Raw genomic sequence first — 16,200 nt, forward strand, 5'->3', positions numbered from 1 at the left:
ACTGATGTTTTGAATAAGAGAGCAGCACAAGTGATTCGATCTCATGGCGTCTGCTTGTTCCTATCTCTTTCTGTCCGTTTGTGCTACAGTCCTGTGTTTGGTGAGTCCAAAATGTACTTTCTGAGTAACAAAAAACTATGCATATATTTTTGTTATTAATATTGTGGCTATTAAGCAAATGCAGATATTATCAGATAATAATAATAATGATTAGAATACAGATGCAAAGAATACAGATGTAGTAGTGTTAAAATGTATTAACACTGAGCGAGTAAATATTAAAGGAGCATGACGTAAAGTTGTTTATGTCAAAGGTTAAAGGGGTAGTTCAACAAAAAATGGACATTTTGTCAAAGTATACTGAGCCTCAACTTCTTCCAAACCTGATTAACATTCTTTATTTGGTTGAACAAAAATAGAAGATATTTTGAAGAATGTTTGAAAGCAGCAGCCAATGATTTCCATAGTATTTTTTTTTTCTTACTATGGATTTCAATGTCTGCTGGTTTCCAAAAGGCTTCAGTATATCATGTTTTTGTGCTCAACAGAAGAAAAATGTGATGTTTAGAACATATTTAGTGTAATGAATTTAGAGTGAATGGTGAGGAAATGTTCATTTTTGAGCGAACTGTCCCTTTAAGTGCTTGTTTAAAAGAAACCAGAGCTGTAAACATACAGTTGAAGTCAGAATTATTAGCCCCCTTTTTAATTTGTTTTTCTTTTTTAATATTTCCCAAATGATGTTTAACAAAGCAAGGAAATTTTCACAATATGTCTGATAATGTTTTTTCTTCTGGAGAAAGTCTTATTTGTTTTATTTCGGCTAGAATAAAAGCAGTTTTTAATTTTTTAAAAAACATTTTTTGGTCAAATTTATTAGCCGCTTTAAGCTAGTTTTTTCCCCGATAATCTACAGAACAAACCATCGTTATACAATAACTCGCCTAATTACCCTAACCTGCCTAGTTAAACTAATTAACCTAGTTAAGCCTTTAAATGTCACTTCAAGCTGTATAGAAGTGTCTTGAAAAATATCTAGTCAAATATTATTTACTGTCATCATGGCAAAGATAAAATAAATCAGTTATTAGAAATGAGTTATTAAAACTGTTATGTTTAAAAATGTGTTGAGAAAATCTTCTCTCCGTTAAACAAAAATTGGGGGAAAAAATAAACAGGGGTGCCAATAATTTAGGGGGGCTAATAACTCTGCTTCAAATGTTTATATGTTTAAAACAGTATTGCTAAATTAAAGGCTCAATGTTTTTTGCTTCGTTAGGTTCCCGCTAAACAATCTTCATAAGGACTAGATAGAGATGCAAATTAGCATGATTTAAATATATACATTAAAAAACTGCACATTTTAATTCTCGTTACTCTGTTTTCTTTCAAAGCCAACATCTTCAGTAACAGGTGAGTCATAATGATCACGGTTTTTATATAATAATGCATATTTGTTCAGTGATCGAACAGATTTCAGAGTGTTTTTATATGCTGTGGATTTCGACTTTTTTGCAGGCGATACAGAGATTGACATAGATCATGGAACAGATCTGGATATTTTTGAAATAAATGAAGGTTTGTGGAAACATTAGCATGATGTCTGAAATCTGTTGCAATATTTCCAGAATTATTCTAATTTTTGCATAACCGATTAACAGTGGCAGGACTTGATCTGGTGGAAGGAGACATTCTGATTGAGGAGGTCAGTAGTTTGTTTTGTTATATTATGTTTTTTTTTTTTCGAATAATTTTGGTTATTAAAGCATTAAATGTGGCTCTTTAATTTTAATTTAAATATAATAAATTCATTTAACTTTATAGCTTGAAATTTTACACACATATAAAAAATAAGATTTTGGTTACAAAGGTTGACAATTGTTGACAAAAATTGACAATTTTCTTTAATTATTATGCCTAACCTCCAGAAATTTGTTCAATGAAGCCACAAAAATCAAATATTTTATATGTGTGTAAAATTTCAAGCAACAAAATAAAACTAATTGAAATTAAAATTAAATAAGTTTAAATGAAAAAATATATAATATAAAAAATACAATAAAATAAAATAAAATAAAATAAAATAAAATAAAATAAAATAAAATTAAATTAAATTAAATTAAATTAAAGTAAATTAAATTAAATTAAATTAAATTAAATTCAATTCAATTAAAACCCACATGTGGTTTGCTTAACAGGGTGAAAGCAGAAACACTATTCTGGGTGAACAGTATCGCTGGCCTACCACTGTGCCGTACTTCTTAGACAACAGCCTTGGTATATATGAATAAAAAAATAATAATAATTGAACTTCTCTAGCTCACTGCCCTTCTCTTTTTTTCATTGCCTATTTCATGTAAATTTCAACAGAAATCAATGCCAAAGGTGTGATACTGAAAGCATTCGAGCAATACAGATTGAAGACGTGCATTGACTTTAAACCTTGGAATGGAGAATCCAACTATATTTTCGTGTTCAAAGGCAGCGGGTGAGAAAACTGCATAACATTTACACTCATTTAAGCACATTTTACACCTAATGCTTAAAAATCCAAATTCTATTGGTGTTATGTTAATGAATAGTGTGCTGTATTTGTTTTACAATAAAAGTTTGAAATTGAATTTTATGAATGATCACCTCCATTACTAATAACATTTTAAAGTTGATGATAACTGTTAAAATAATCATGATTACTGTTTAAAATGATTATTGTTGAAAATGATTATTCATTTTTTTTCTTGCAAATTTGAAACAGCATGAAATGTAGTCAAAAAAAGTAAGGATTGTGAGGGAAAAACAGAAACTTTAGAGTTGCTCGGTGGCACAGTGGTTAGCGCTGCCGCCTCACAACAAGAAATTCGCTGGTTTGAGTCTCGGCTGGGTCAGTTGGCATTTCTGTGTGGAGTTTGCATGTTCTCCCCGCGTTCGTGTGGGTTTCTTCTCGGTGCTCCGGTTTCCCTCACAGTCCAAAGACATTCGGTATAGGTGAATTGGGAAAGCTAAACTGGCAGTATAACATATGCTGGATAAGTTGATGGTTCATTCCGCTGTGGTGACCCCTGATTAATTGAAGGGATTAAGCCGAAAATAAAATAAATGAATGAATGAATACAGAATTATGAGGTATAGAAACACAATATATCTAAATTGTGACATAGTCTTTAAACAACATTGTGCAAAATCAAGTTATAATTGTGAGATTGAATCAAAAAGAAAAGAATTATACAAAAAAAGTAAGAATGAAGAGTAGAGAAGAAGAGTAAGAACTGTGAAAGACAAACTCAAAATTGCGAAAAAAAGGTCTTAAATGTGAAATTATGTGAAATAAAATAGCAATTTTGCAAAAGAAGTCATAATACAAAATTTAATTGCACAAAATAAAGGGACAGTTCCCTGTAACTGAAAATCCTGCCACCAGTTATACACCCTTCATTTGTTACAAGCCTGATTGAGTTTCTTTCTTCTGTAAAACACAAAATACATAGTTTTGAAAAATATTGGATACCTGTAACCACTGACTTCCAAAGTATTCCCTAGTAGCAAAGAATTCTGGCCCAGATTTGGCATAAAGCTGGCACAGCAGGCATTCATCCGGCACTGGCATACAGCATGTGGGCCAAACATGGCCCTGGTTTGGCAGAGGAGGCACCGTTTTTAAGGCGGCACACAAGATTTGGGCCAGATGTAAAACGTAGTATTTGGCCCAGATTTTAAAATTTGATAAGTGGACCATGTGAGTTTGGCCAGTCTTGACCCACATTTAAAATACACTAAAATCATTTTTGAGTAAAGAAAAAAAATTCTACCAATCAGGTCACTTTGAGAAAAAGCGTGCCCATAGTGTGCCTAAAGCGTATCACTCCATGGGTTTATCAATTTCATTGCAATCGTGACACACCAACCTATCTGGCCCAGTTCAGGCCCAGTTATGACTTATTAACTTGGCTGAGACTTGGCCCAGATATGGTTTGTGTTTGGCCCTTGTCTGGAAGCCAGATTTGGTCCAGTCATGTACCGTAATTCACTGCGGCATGTGGGCCAAGCAAAACCTGATTGTGTGGGCCAGAGCTGGGCCAGAGAAATTTTGCTATGTGGATTTATTTTAAATTTTTTTTGCAACAAAAGTCACTGGTTACTGGTTTCTAACGCTTCAAAATATTTTTAATGTGTGTCCAACAGTGAGTGTGAGTAAATACTTTAGGGGTGAACAATTATTTTAAACTCGGAATACAGTACTAACCCAGCTAGCAAATTACATATGACTCAAATCCGGACCACACCAGACACTCACTGTACATCTGGCCCACATACCGCATGGAATGATGGCACTTGAGCGGTCCGCTCCTGTTTGCCAGATCTGGGCCACAATTCAGCCATAGCAGTATCACATATCAGCCAGAATGAACCAAATGAACCAGAATTGACCCTATTCTGGGCCACAGTTTGCTTTTATTCTGGCCCAGATCCGGCCCACACCAGACATTTACATCTGGAGCACATACCAAATGTAAAGATGGCTCTAGGGTGGTCCACTCCTGTTTGTCAGATCTGAGCCACAAATAAGCCAAAGCAATATCACATATTAGCCAGAATTCATCCAAATGAACCAGAACTGACCCTATTCTGGGCCACAGTTTGCTTTTATTCTGGCCCAGATCTGGACTACACCTTACACTTAGTGGGTGTGGCAAAGTACAAAAATCCCAGCATGCATTGCAGTATGAATACATTCTATAGCTTACTGATGCTCCAGTTTTTATTATTTGCTGTTGATTCTGCTGTTTATGTTGACGTTGTTGATTTTGTCACTTTTAGTCTCCTGTTTGTGATGTTTGTGAGTTTAGTTTAGAGTTTAGAATTGTTTTTTGCTTATAAACCTTCATAATTCTGTGGCATGTGCAAGCCACTTTTAGCAAAGTGGCCCACATTTGTTTTAAGATAACTGGGCCACATTTTCCATATCTTCTCTGGGCCACTATAGGCTCAAATCTGCATGAGCCGTAGCTTACCGTGCCGAATATTTGCCAAAAGTGACCCACATCTGTTTTAAGATAACTGGGCCACATTTGCCATATCTTCTCTGGGCCGCTTTAGGCTCACAGCCGCATTAGCCAGAGCTAACTGTGCCAAAATTTTGCCAAAAGTGGCCCACGTATGTCTTAAGGATGACTGGGCCACATTTGCACTTACACATGTGAGCCACTTTAGGTTTAGACCCAGATTACCCTTATGCCACATTTATGCCAACCATGGCCCACATTTGTCCGCCATCATTTGGGCCAAATTGATCATTTTCCACATGGGCCACATTAGGCTCACATTCAGATTACGTTTTGCCATAAGTGCCAAATCTTTACCCTAAATGGCCCATATATGACATTGAATATTTGCTCCCCCTTTGCCAATGTACAGGTGGGCCACTTCAGGCTCACATTCATTTTGTCTGGGCCAAAGGAATACCACCAGTGCCGCATAACTGCCTAAAGTGGCCCACATTCATATGCTATCAGGGAATAGACTTCACATCTTACAATAGTGAGTATATATGAAAATCTAAATGCAGGATATAAACAATTCAGACTTGATAGCTCTTAAATCTGAGTTGATATCTCACAATTGTGAGGATCGTGTACACTGCAAAAAAAAAAAAAAGTTCCACGCAATGTATTCATGTTGTCCTAACACAAATGAATGAAGTTAACTGAACACATTTAAGTGGATTTAACACAAAACAAATAAGTTGTCATCAAAACATTTTCAGAGTTGTGTTATTTCAGCTCTGTTTAAATCAGTAGGTTGAAGAAGCAGCAAAATAATTTTGCTGTGTAGTATAAACTCAGATTTGTGGTGCTGGTTAGCTTTTCTTTATCCAATAGTGAATGTGGGCTTTCATTGTATGGAAACAGGCCTGGATTGGCTAATCGGGAGGACCGGGATAATTCCCAGTGGGCCGGTCCGTTTTTTGGCCGCGAGGGCCGGTGTCCCTAGCTGCTTGCGCTTTCAGCAGTTGCACTTGTTTCATTTATTTGTTTATTTGACCATAACCTCACTCTTTTTATTCATTTTTGTGCCGCAGCTCTGCTCTTTTTATTTATTTTCTCGCAGCCCCGTGAGCAAAATGCAGCCCGCAGGTTAATGATGATGTAACTTAACCATCATTCCACCCCAAACAGCGGCACCTTAGTGAATATTAATTCATATTAATGAATATTACACCTGCTCAATGAAAATCAGTTGATTCACTACATTAACAAAGCTGACATAACTTGATCAGAAATATAAAAAGCATAGAAAAATAGTAGTGGTCTAGTGTATAAAATTAGCCATCGTGGTCTAGTGGTTAGCACGTTGCGTTACAACTTCAGACCCGTGTTCGAACCTCACTAAAGTAAAATATAACATTTTTTTTTTTCATTTTTAGTGTTAAGACATTTAATACTGCTTGGGTTACTTATGTAGGTGTACATATTTTATTTTTTGTGTGACGACCGTTAGGACTGGATATCTATAAAGAATTAATGTTTAATTTTATTATTAATTAATTAATTAATATAATTAATACAAAATTAATTTTATATTCTAATTAATTCATGAAAAATGTGAAGTTCTAAAGCAGCTGTGTCCTTGAAAAAGACGTGTTAATGTCATTTAAAATTGAATTGGAAATAACATTATTTTAATATAGTCAGTCGTCGACTGAGGTGGGCCGCTCTAAGGCTTGAAACTCCAAAGCTGAAAAGGAGTCCCACTCCGGTCCTGTATGGAAAGTTATGTAAAAGTTCTGAAGACTTTTTCTCTTCCATCAGATGTTACTCAAAGGTGGGCAATCGGCAGATGGGCAAACAGGAGTTGTCTATCGGTTCAAACTGTGACAGCTTGGGAACAGTAGAGCATGAGTTCCTGCATGCGCTGGGTCTCTGGCATGAGCAGTCCAGATCTGACAGAGATGACTACGTCATTATTGTGTGGGACCAGATTCAAGATGGTGAATGTTACATTTAAAATGCAATAAAATCAATGCATTTACATCCAAACGCATCTGTTCATCTACTGTACTGCTTTGTTTCTCACACAGGTAAAGAACACAACTTCAATCTATATGACGAAACGCAGTCGAGCTCACTCGGTGTGCCGTATGATTATGGCTCAGTCATGCACTACAGCAAAACATCCTTCAACAAAGGCTCAGAACCAACCATTGTAACCAAAATACCCGAATTCTTGAATGTGATCGGTCAGCGCATGGAGTTCAGTGACAATGATTTGCTCAAGCTGAACAGATTATACAACTGCAGTAAGTTTCTGTTAAAGAATGATTGATTTTGACTGCGTAAATAATTTTTAACTGTAAATATATTGACATTAATCTGATTGATAAGCTTAAGACGGCTGCTCTCACCCATCATAAAATCTGTCATAATATTTCCAGCTACATCCTCAACTTTTCTGGACTCTTGCCACTTTGAGGAGCCGAACATCTGTGGTATGATTCAGGGTGATGGTGGAAACGCTAAATGGACTCGTGTACAGACAGTAGAGGGTGGTCCAAACACAGACTACACCAATCTGGGACAGTGTCAAGGTATTAACATCACAAAACTACATTAGTTGCATCTGGAAAGTATTCATAGCGCTTCACTTTTCCCACAATTTTTATGTTACAGCCTTCCAAAATGTATTAAATTAATTTATTTCCTCATAATTCTACACACAATCCCCCATAATGACAATGATGAGAAAAAGATTTTTTTTTAATTGTTGCAAATTTATTAAAAATAAAAAGGCTGAAAATCACATGTACATCAGTATTCACAGCCTTTGCTCAATAGTCTGTTGATGCACCTTTGGCAGCAATTACAGCCTCAAGTTCTTTTAAATATGATGGCACAAGCTTGGCATACCTGTCTTTGGGAATTTTTGCCCATTCATCTTTGCTGTACCTCTCAAGCGCTATCAGGTTGGATGGGAGGCAACGGTGTACAGCCATTTTCAGATTTCTCCAGAGATGTTCAATAGGATTTAGATCTGGGCTCTGGCTGGGCCACTCAAGAACATTCACCGAATTGTTGTGAAGCCACTCCATTGATAATTTGGCGGTGTGCTTTGGGTCATTGTCCTGCTGGAAGATCGTCGCCACAGTCTAAGGTCAAGAGTACTGTGAAGCAGGTTTTCATTCAGGATGTCTCTGTACATTGCTGCATTCATCTTTCCCTCTATCCTGACTAGTCTTCCAGTTCCTGTTGCTGAAAAACATCCCCACAGCATGATGCTGCCACCACCATGCTTCACTGTAGGGATGGTATTAGCCTGGTGATGAGGTGTGACTGTTTTTTTCTAAACGTAGGCTAACACCTGACATTCACTCCAAAGAGTTCAATTTTAGTCTCATCAGACGCGAGAATTTAGTTTCTTATGGTCTGAGAGTCCTTCAGATGCCTTTTGACAAATTTCAGGCAGGGAGTGGCTTCCGTCTGGCCACTCTACCATACAGGTCTGATTGGTGGATTGCTGCACAGATGGTTGTCCTTCTGTAAGGTTCTCCTCTCTCCACAGAAGAACACTGGAGCTCAAACAGAGTGACCTTTGGGTTATTGATCACCTCCCTGACTAAGGCCCTTCTCTCCTGATCACTCAGCTAAGATGGCTGGCCAGCTCTAGAAAGAGTCCTGGTGGTTCCAAACATCTTACAGATGATGGAGGCCACTGTGCTCATTGGAACGTTCAGAGCAGCAGAAATGTTTCTGTAACCTTTCCAAGCTTTGTGCCTTGAGACAATCCTGTCTTAGAGGTCTACAGACATTTCCTTTGTCTTCATGCTTGGTTTGTGCTTTGACATGCACTATCAACCCTGGGAACTTATATAGACAGGTGGATGCCTCTTCAAATCATGTCCAATCAACTAAATTGACCACAGGTGAACTCCAATGAAGCTGCTGAAACATCTCAAGAATTGATCAGTGAAACAGAATGTACCTAAACTCAATTTAGAGCTTCACAGCAAAGGCTGTCAATACTTCTGTACATGTGATTTTTCAGGGTTTTTATTTATTTATAAATTTACAACAATTTCAAAAACTCTTTTTTTCTATTGTCATTATGGGGTGTTGTGTGTAGAATGTTTAGGAAACAAATTAATCTAATCCATTTTACAATAAGGCTGTAACATAAAAAATGTGGAAAAAGTGAAGCGCGATGAATATTTTCCAGATGCACTGTATTAATACAATATTCTGATAAAGAAAATGAATGGTTTTATATAGACCCAGTATGTGTTGTATGGTTTTTCTGAATCATTACAAATTGAATATTGCATACAAGACAACAGTAATATTTGCAATACAAATCATTTTTACCTATACCAGATACAACCAGTCACCTACAATCGCCTCTTTTCTTTCACATACCCATGATAAAGTGTATTGTACAACTTTCAAACTCATATTTGTGCTTCACCGCACAAATGGAGTTATATATAACGTTTCTATTAAATTTAGCTTTGTAAAATGTGATTCTCTTAAATTACATCAAACCCGCTTTTCCCTAAACATTTTCTGGTAATTTTCTTTTGAACGCAACTTTGTAGTCAAAAGTGCAACGATGCAGGATTTTAAAGAATAATGACTGAATGTCTGTTCCAAATATCCAACATTATTGATCATGCTGATTGCTCTTATTTGTAACATACAGTTGAAGTCACAATTATTAGCCCCCCTTTGAACTTTTTTCTTTTTCAAATATTTCCCAAATGATGCTGAACTGAGCGAGGAAATTTTCACAGTATGTCTGATAATGTTTTTCCCTTTGGAGAAAGTCTTATTTGTTTTATTTCGGCTAGAATAAAAGCAGTTTTTAATTTTTTAAAAACCATTTTCGAGTCAAAATTATTAGCCCCTTTAAGCTAATTTTTTTTCGACAGTCTACAGAACAACAAACCATCTTTATACAATAACTTACCTAATCACCCTAACCTGCCTAGTTAAACTAATTACCCTAGTTAAGCCTTTAAATGTCACTTTAAGCTGTATAGAAGTGTCTTGAAAAATATCTAGTGAAATATTATGTACTGTCATCATGGCAAAGATAAAATAAATCAGTTATTAGAAATGAGTTATTAAAACTATATAAAACAAAAATTGGGGGAAAATAAACAGGGGGGGGCTAATAATCCTATAAATATAATAATTATTCTATTAATAATAATAATAATAATTCTATAAATATGTTTTGTGGGTATTTTCTCAGATTTCCACACAGCAACTCAAATATCGTGCACATGCAATTGCTTATTGATTTATTCAGCTGCTTGAGTCAGTACTTCTATGGTTTTTGCCAATTTTGCTTTAATGATTTTGTAGTTGTTTTTTTAGCAGATTTTTAGGTCTAAAAATCTATTTTTATAAAGTCTTTTTTTATAAATAAGAATGTTAGGATTAAACATTTTATTAGAAACGGTCCTTTGTCATTGAAATATTGTAATGAAATCAAAATCAAAAGCACTGATTGTTATTTGCATTTATTGCATCAATATTGCAAAAATGCACCATGCACTCAGTCTTTTTATATTGTACATAATTAGACCAAAGATCCTTTTAAATGACAGTCACATGAAAGACATATTTGTTTTCTTTGCTTTCCTGGTATACTACTGTAAAAACACTTAAATAATTCATAGTGCATTGATAACTTTTATGATATTATGGTGGCACTTTGGTCTCTCCATGATAAACCTGTTTTACTGATACCATAAGGAAATATTTGTTGACCTCCGCTAGCTAGACCTCCCCCCGTTCTTGTCAAGGATTGCTATATGACATGTAAAAAGGTTATTAAACGTTTTTATAAAGTTCAAAGAGAGGACTGCTTTAGTGGTCTATTATCTAATATTTATATTATATATTATATAATAGTGTATATGTCTACAGGCGTTGGATTCTTCATGCACTTCAGCACAGCCACGGAAGCCCAAGGAGACAAGGCCCACCTTGAAAGTCGACTCTTTTACCCCAATAGACGTTCCCAGTGCCTGCAGTTCTATCATTATAACAGTGGGGGCACTGATGACCAGCTAAACATCTGGGTGCGAGAATACACTGCTGAAAACCCCAAAGGAGATCTGAGACTCATTCAGCAGATCAGTGGTAATAAGACTTCATATTTTAGAGTTGACATGAAACAAAAGTAAGATTGTAATTTTTTTACTTTATTGTGACAAACATCCACTCGAAATGGTCTTTGAAGGGCATCTATGTGGAAAAAATCTACTTTTCAAGCTGTTTGGACAGACATGTGTGTAGGTAAAGTGTATATACCGTCATGTTGGGGTGATATAAACACACACAGTCCTTTTTTTTTTCAATTTAACAACATAAAAACGGTGGACCAATTTAATCGGTTTTCACGTCAGACATATAAAAGGATTACTTATGCACATCACCTCAAAAACAGGAGAAATGGCCCTGAAGCGCACCGCATAAGAGATGACAGCTGTCTGTGCTATCTGGGGCTGCTTAGTGATCATAAATGTATTGTTTTCACTTCTGCGCCATTGAAACACCACGATTCATTCGGCAACTGTTTGATATGTGAATATAATTCAGTAAAAAGAATGCTAGAACTGTATGAGCACCGGCAAGAGTGCCGGTGTACTTGACGTAGGAGTAGGAGTACGGTCCCCCCGCCCACCAATATTGATTGACAGCTGCGTATTATTAAAATGTCCTGGTAGTCATGTTTATAATCATATCAATAAGACAGGATGTGAGCAAAGCCGGAAATAACCGGAAATAAAATATCTGTTCAGTTTGCTAAGATCATCTATCATCATCAGATGTGATCAAGAGTGAGTTTTACAAGTTTAAAATGTTTTAAAACCGTGCACGTGAGTAATGAATTGCAGCGATTCACTTCCGCTTTACTTTATCAGCACAACCTCCTTTAAGTCTGTCTGTTGTCTGAATCAGCTGAGGGAGGAGATTAAGGCATGCAGAAAGGCACGTAGAAACGGTGGGCGGGGAAGACTAGCCTTAAAGGCGCAGTACAACAAAACTGCCACCTGGTGCAAAAATGTATAAAAGAGAAACTTATAAAAGGTATAATAAATAATCTGATGGGAGTTTTGAACTGAAACTTTACAGACACATTGTGGAGACGAAAAAGACTTATATCAGGGGTTTTCAAAGTGTGAGGCGCGCCTCCCCAGGGGGGCGCCAGAGCATGTCAGGGGAGGCGCGGGGAAAAAATATTATATAATAAATATATAATTATTAAGTTTAATTATTATATGTATTTATTATTTTTTTAAACGTTTTAATTAAACAAAGCTAAAAAAAATAATACGTCAAAAATAAGAAAACCTTTTTTACCCAGAAGGCCATAGCTGTGAATTCGCTTCTGTTTGGCAAGCCCGCCAATACAGGTATATGCCTGCTAATCATGCTGCTAATACAATGGATCGGTTTCTGAGACCACCTGATTCAAAGCCTTCAAGTTTAGGGCTTAAACCCAAAAGACAACGATATGATGGTCAGTATTTGAGTTTAGGATTTTGTGGACAGGACCAGCTGATAAACCACGACCTTTATGTGTGGTTTGTCAAGATATTTTGTCTAATGACAGCATGAGACCCGCTAAACTTCGGCGACACCTTGAAACCAAGCATGATGAGGTAGCAGAAAAACCTCTAGATTTTTATGTGTGTGTGTGTGTGTGTGTGTGTGTGTGTGTGTGTGTGTGTGTGTGTGTGTGCGCGTGCGCGCGTGTGTGCGTGCGTGCGTGTTTGGGAGGAGGGGGGCGCCAATGGATAAGTTGTGTCAAAAGGGAGGCCCACTGTCTTAGACTTTGAAAAACCCTGACTTATATTAAAACCAGTTAAACCCTGTGGACCTGGTAGCGGGTCCGCGATGTCATCGAATTTCGCTTTAAGATTTAAAGGGCTAACATTGCACCAGACCCCCTTAAGTGGTTTCGTTTGAAAGTGTAGAATCTATATTTGTATGCACATATGCATCACTTTGGTTTTTATTCTACTGTACAAAAGTTATTTACACGTAAATACACAGTATTTTGGAAACCCGAGCTGAGTATTGAACATTGGTTCATTTTCATATTTTTCATATGGTTCATATATGACACATGTACAAGTTATAGCTCAAATGAAAGCTCTTGCCAGTGCTCATATGGTTCTAGAATTCTTTTTGCTGAATTATATTCACATATCAAACAGTTGCCGAATGAATCATGGTGTTTCCATGGCATAGACGTGAAAACAATACATTTATGACCAATAAGCAGTAGGGGTGTCAAAATTAATTGTTTCTTCGGTGCACCGCAATGCAGATGCGGACAATTCAGTATCGGTTCAATAATAATCATAACCGGTTATTATGTACTGACGTCATTCACCTCATAAGCGCTCTGTCGTAAGGAAGGTGAGCGCAGGTATTTATAACACTCCTAGCGCCAACTGTGCACAATTTCACTGCGTGTGTGTGAGATTTCTGTACAGTCTTTCATTAACAATTACAGCAGAAGCCCCTATTTCTCTGCGATTGAGGGAATGAAAGTTCTCCATTTCTCTCTCTCTCTCACAGTGGCCCATTTCACCTGCTGGCGTGACTTTTCCTCTCGGCTGCTGGCGTGACTTTTCCTCCTCTCTTTTCCTCTCGCCTGTATGCATTCCCGCGGCTGTACCTGTGCATTGTCGCGGGAACCGACCAGATTTCATGTGGTGCGGGAATAAATTTCCGAGTAAAGCGCGGGAGTGGTCGGTAACTATAGTATAATTTTAACAGGAGTCGGCGGTCTCACAATATCGCTCCCGAGTGAGCGAACAAGCAAGCAAGCGCTTGTGGCGTGTGTGTGTGTGTGTGTGTGTGTGTGTGTGTGTGTGTGTGTGCGCGAGCGAGCGTGTTTTTTTGGTGCTGTCTATGTTTGTGTATGTGTGTGAAAGAGACAGTGTGGTGGTGTGTGTCTGCGTGTGTGTGTTTATACAGACAGCTTGTTATAGCCACCCACCAAAATACAACACTGTGTATGGAAAGCATCGTCATTGCACCGTGATGCACCGAGATATCGAATTGAACCGAATTGAACCTGGCATGATAGTCGTAACCGAACCGAACCGAACCGTGAGACCAGTATAGGTTCACATCTCTACTAAGCAGCCCCAGACAGCACAGAAAGCTGTCATTTCTTACCTTATGCTCTGCGCTTCAGGGCCATTTCTCCTGTTTTTTTTAGTGATGTGCATAAGTAATCCTTTTATATGTCTGATGTGGTCCAAACACAGTGAATTATGTTTGATCAAACAAAAGAATAGTGAAATATGAAAACAATGATCGCTCCCTGTGGCTAATATAGCACCTTTTATCAGTTGGAATTCAATAACTTTTGCATAGATTATGGTAGAGACATTTTTCTTTTTTCCTTTGATTACAGACATGTGCAGGAACCACAAAAATTAATAACAGAAACGTAGACCACATAGAACCTAAAAGGTACACTTTCAAATATAAGTTTATAAAAAAAAAAATACAAAAAGCGCCTCTTTTTTAAACGATGCCTAGCGCAAGCTCCGTGATTGGTTGGCTTTGTAGTGCTGAGGAGTCTGGGCGGGACCGAGAGCCGTGCGAGCCCGATGGAGCGAGTGTTTACAAATGTGGAGTCCCGTAAGGGAGCTCCGGATGGCAAGTTTTGTTTTGTGTTTACCTCACGGTTAAAGTTGTTGCAGGTCCCCCAGTTCCTGCCTCGAAATGAGCGAGTTTGAGCCACTTGTACATTAAAGAAGCGTTTAGAACAAAACAAAACACCAGAGAAGAAACTCGACACGGAGGAACATTAACACTTCACTTTCAACTAGCAATTCGAAAGTGCTATTGTGGAGGAACAGACAGCTACGCGCGTTGCATGCGCCGTGGGTCACGCTGATCACTTGACGCAGAAGTATAAACCAGGCTTGATCTGCAGACATCATTGTGATCTTTTGGCATTGTCAATTTGGCAACCTGCATGTCTGTCTTGTCCCAGGGACTTTTAAATTTTTTTATTTGGACTGCAAAACCTAGTTTAACCACAGTGATGTTGATCTTACAGTACATACCGCAGCTTTTAATTAGCTTCAAGTTGGTTATGAAATTCGCCATGGTAACCAACAGAAAGTTCTCTGGTTTCAATTTTATCTGTATTGTTCAGGGCGCCGCAACTGGAATCTTTTTTTAGATTGAGACCTCCGCTCATTTACTTCCATTGATTTTTAGCCGTTAAAAACGAATTGTTATGCTGCTTGATGTTGCAAAGGGATCTTTTCTTATTTTATTGCTTAACTTTTTATGTATATTCAAGAACACACTTGTTAGAGCAAGTAGTATTGTTTTCTGCCGTTTAACTACATCAGAAGTTCTAAAACAAGCGCAAAACCTTGTGCACTTCAGCATTGCAGAATAAAGTCAATACAGCGCTAGAAAATGTAGATATTTTTGTTTGTTAATGCGAGTAATGGCTTTGGTTAACATATTTGTGTACTATTCAGGTGGCCTCAAAGACTCTTGGGAACTGTACCACGTGACGCTAGATGTCTCTAGTAAATTCAGAGTGGTATTTGAAGGAGTTAAAGTAAGAGACACCTCAAAGGGTGGTCTGTCTCTGGATGACATCAACCTCTCCGAGACCCAGTGTCCTCAACACAGCTGGCGTATTCGGGATTTTACCAAACTACTTGCTACAACAGCTCCCGGCTCCAAAATCTACAGCCCTCGCCTGCTGTCCCCAGATGGTTACTCATTTCAGATTGGCTTGTACATTAATGGCTTGAAAGACAGCCCAGATAAAATGGCAATCTACCTGCACTTGACCTCTGGGCCTCATGATGATAATCTCCAGTGGCCTTGTCCATGGCGGCAGGCTTCAATGGAGATGATGGACCAGAACCCAGACATCCAACGCCGCATGAACAACATAAGGATGATTACTACTGATCCAGACAAGACCTCCACTGACTGTAAGATATAAACAGGCAAAGACATTAAGCACTTTTATGATATGATGTGCACAGTATAGATACTTGGATCCTGATTATTAAGACTATGTCTGTTTGTTTAAAAAATGTCTTTTCTTAATCCTTTAAGGTTAAAAAACTGTTTTGGTCCACGTCGAATAATATACTGACACAACTAAATAGTAATAAGCAATTAAAATAATAATGAT

At 37.5% G+C, this 16,200-nt stretch overlaps 2 protein-coding genes across 2 annotated transcripts in view; both read left to right on the forward strand.

Moving 5' to 3' along the window:
* Positions 1-16,200, forward strand: part of si:ch211-191a24.4 — a 75,359-nt gene that overhangs the window by 32,154 nt on the left and 27,005 nt on the right. The gene's annotated exons all lie outside the window — the stretch shown is intronic.
* Positions 1-16,200, forward strand: part of mep1ba (meprin A subunit beta a) — a 20,705-nt gene continuing 4,505 nt past the window's right edge. Inside the window, 11 exon segments of the mRNA NM_001076621.2 lie at positions 1-100; positions 1,395-1,413; positions 1,519-1,578; positions 1,662-1,705; positions 2,199-2,277; positions 2,371-2,488; positions 6,807-6,985; positions 7,076-7,294; positions 7,430-7,582; positions 10,923-11,138; positions 15,527-15,994. Coding sequence (NP_001070089.2) covers positions 44-100; positions 1,395-1,413; positions 1,519-1,578; positions 1,662-1,705; positions 2,199-2,277; positions 2,371-2,488; positions 6,807-6,985; positions 7,076-7,294; positions 7,430-7,582; positions 10,923-11,138; positions 15,527-15,994 — 1,612 coding nt within the window. The 5' untranslated portion in view covers positions 1-43.

The sequence above is a fragment of the Danio rerio genome, chromosome 20 (assembly GCF_049306965.1).
Source record: "Danio rerio strain Tuebingen ecotype United States chromosome 20, GRCz12tu, whole genome shotgun sequence".
In the NCBI taxonomy this organism is placed as follows: domain Eukaryota; kingdom Metazoa; phylum Chordata; class Actinopteri; order Cypriniformes; family Danionidae; genus Danio; species Danio rerio.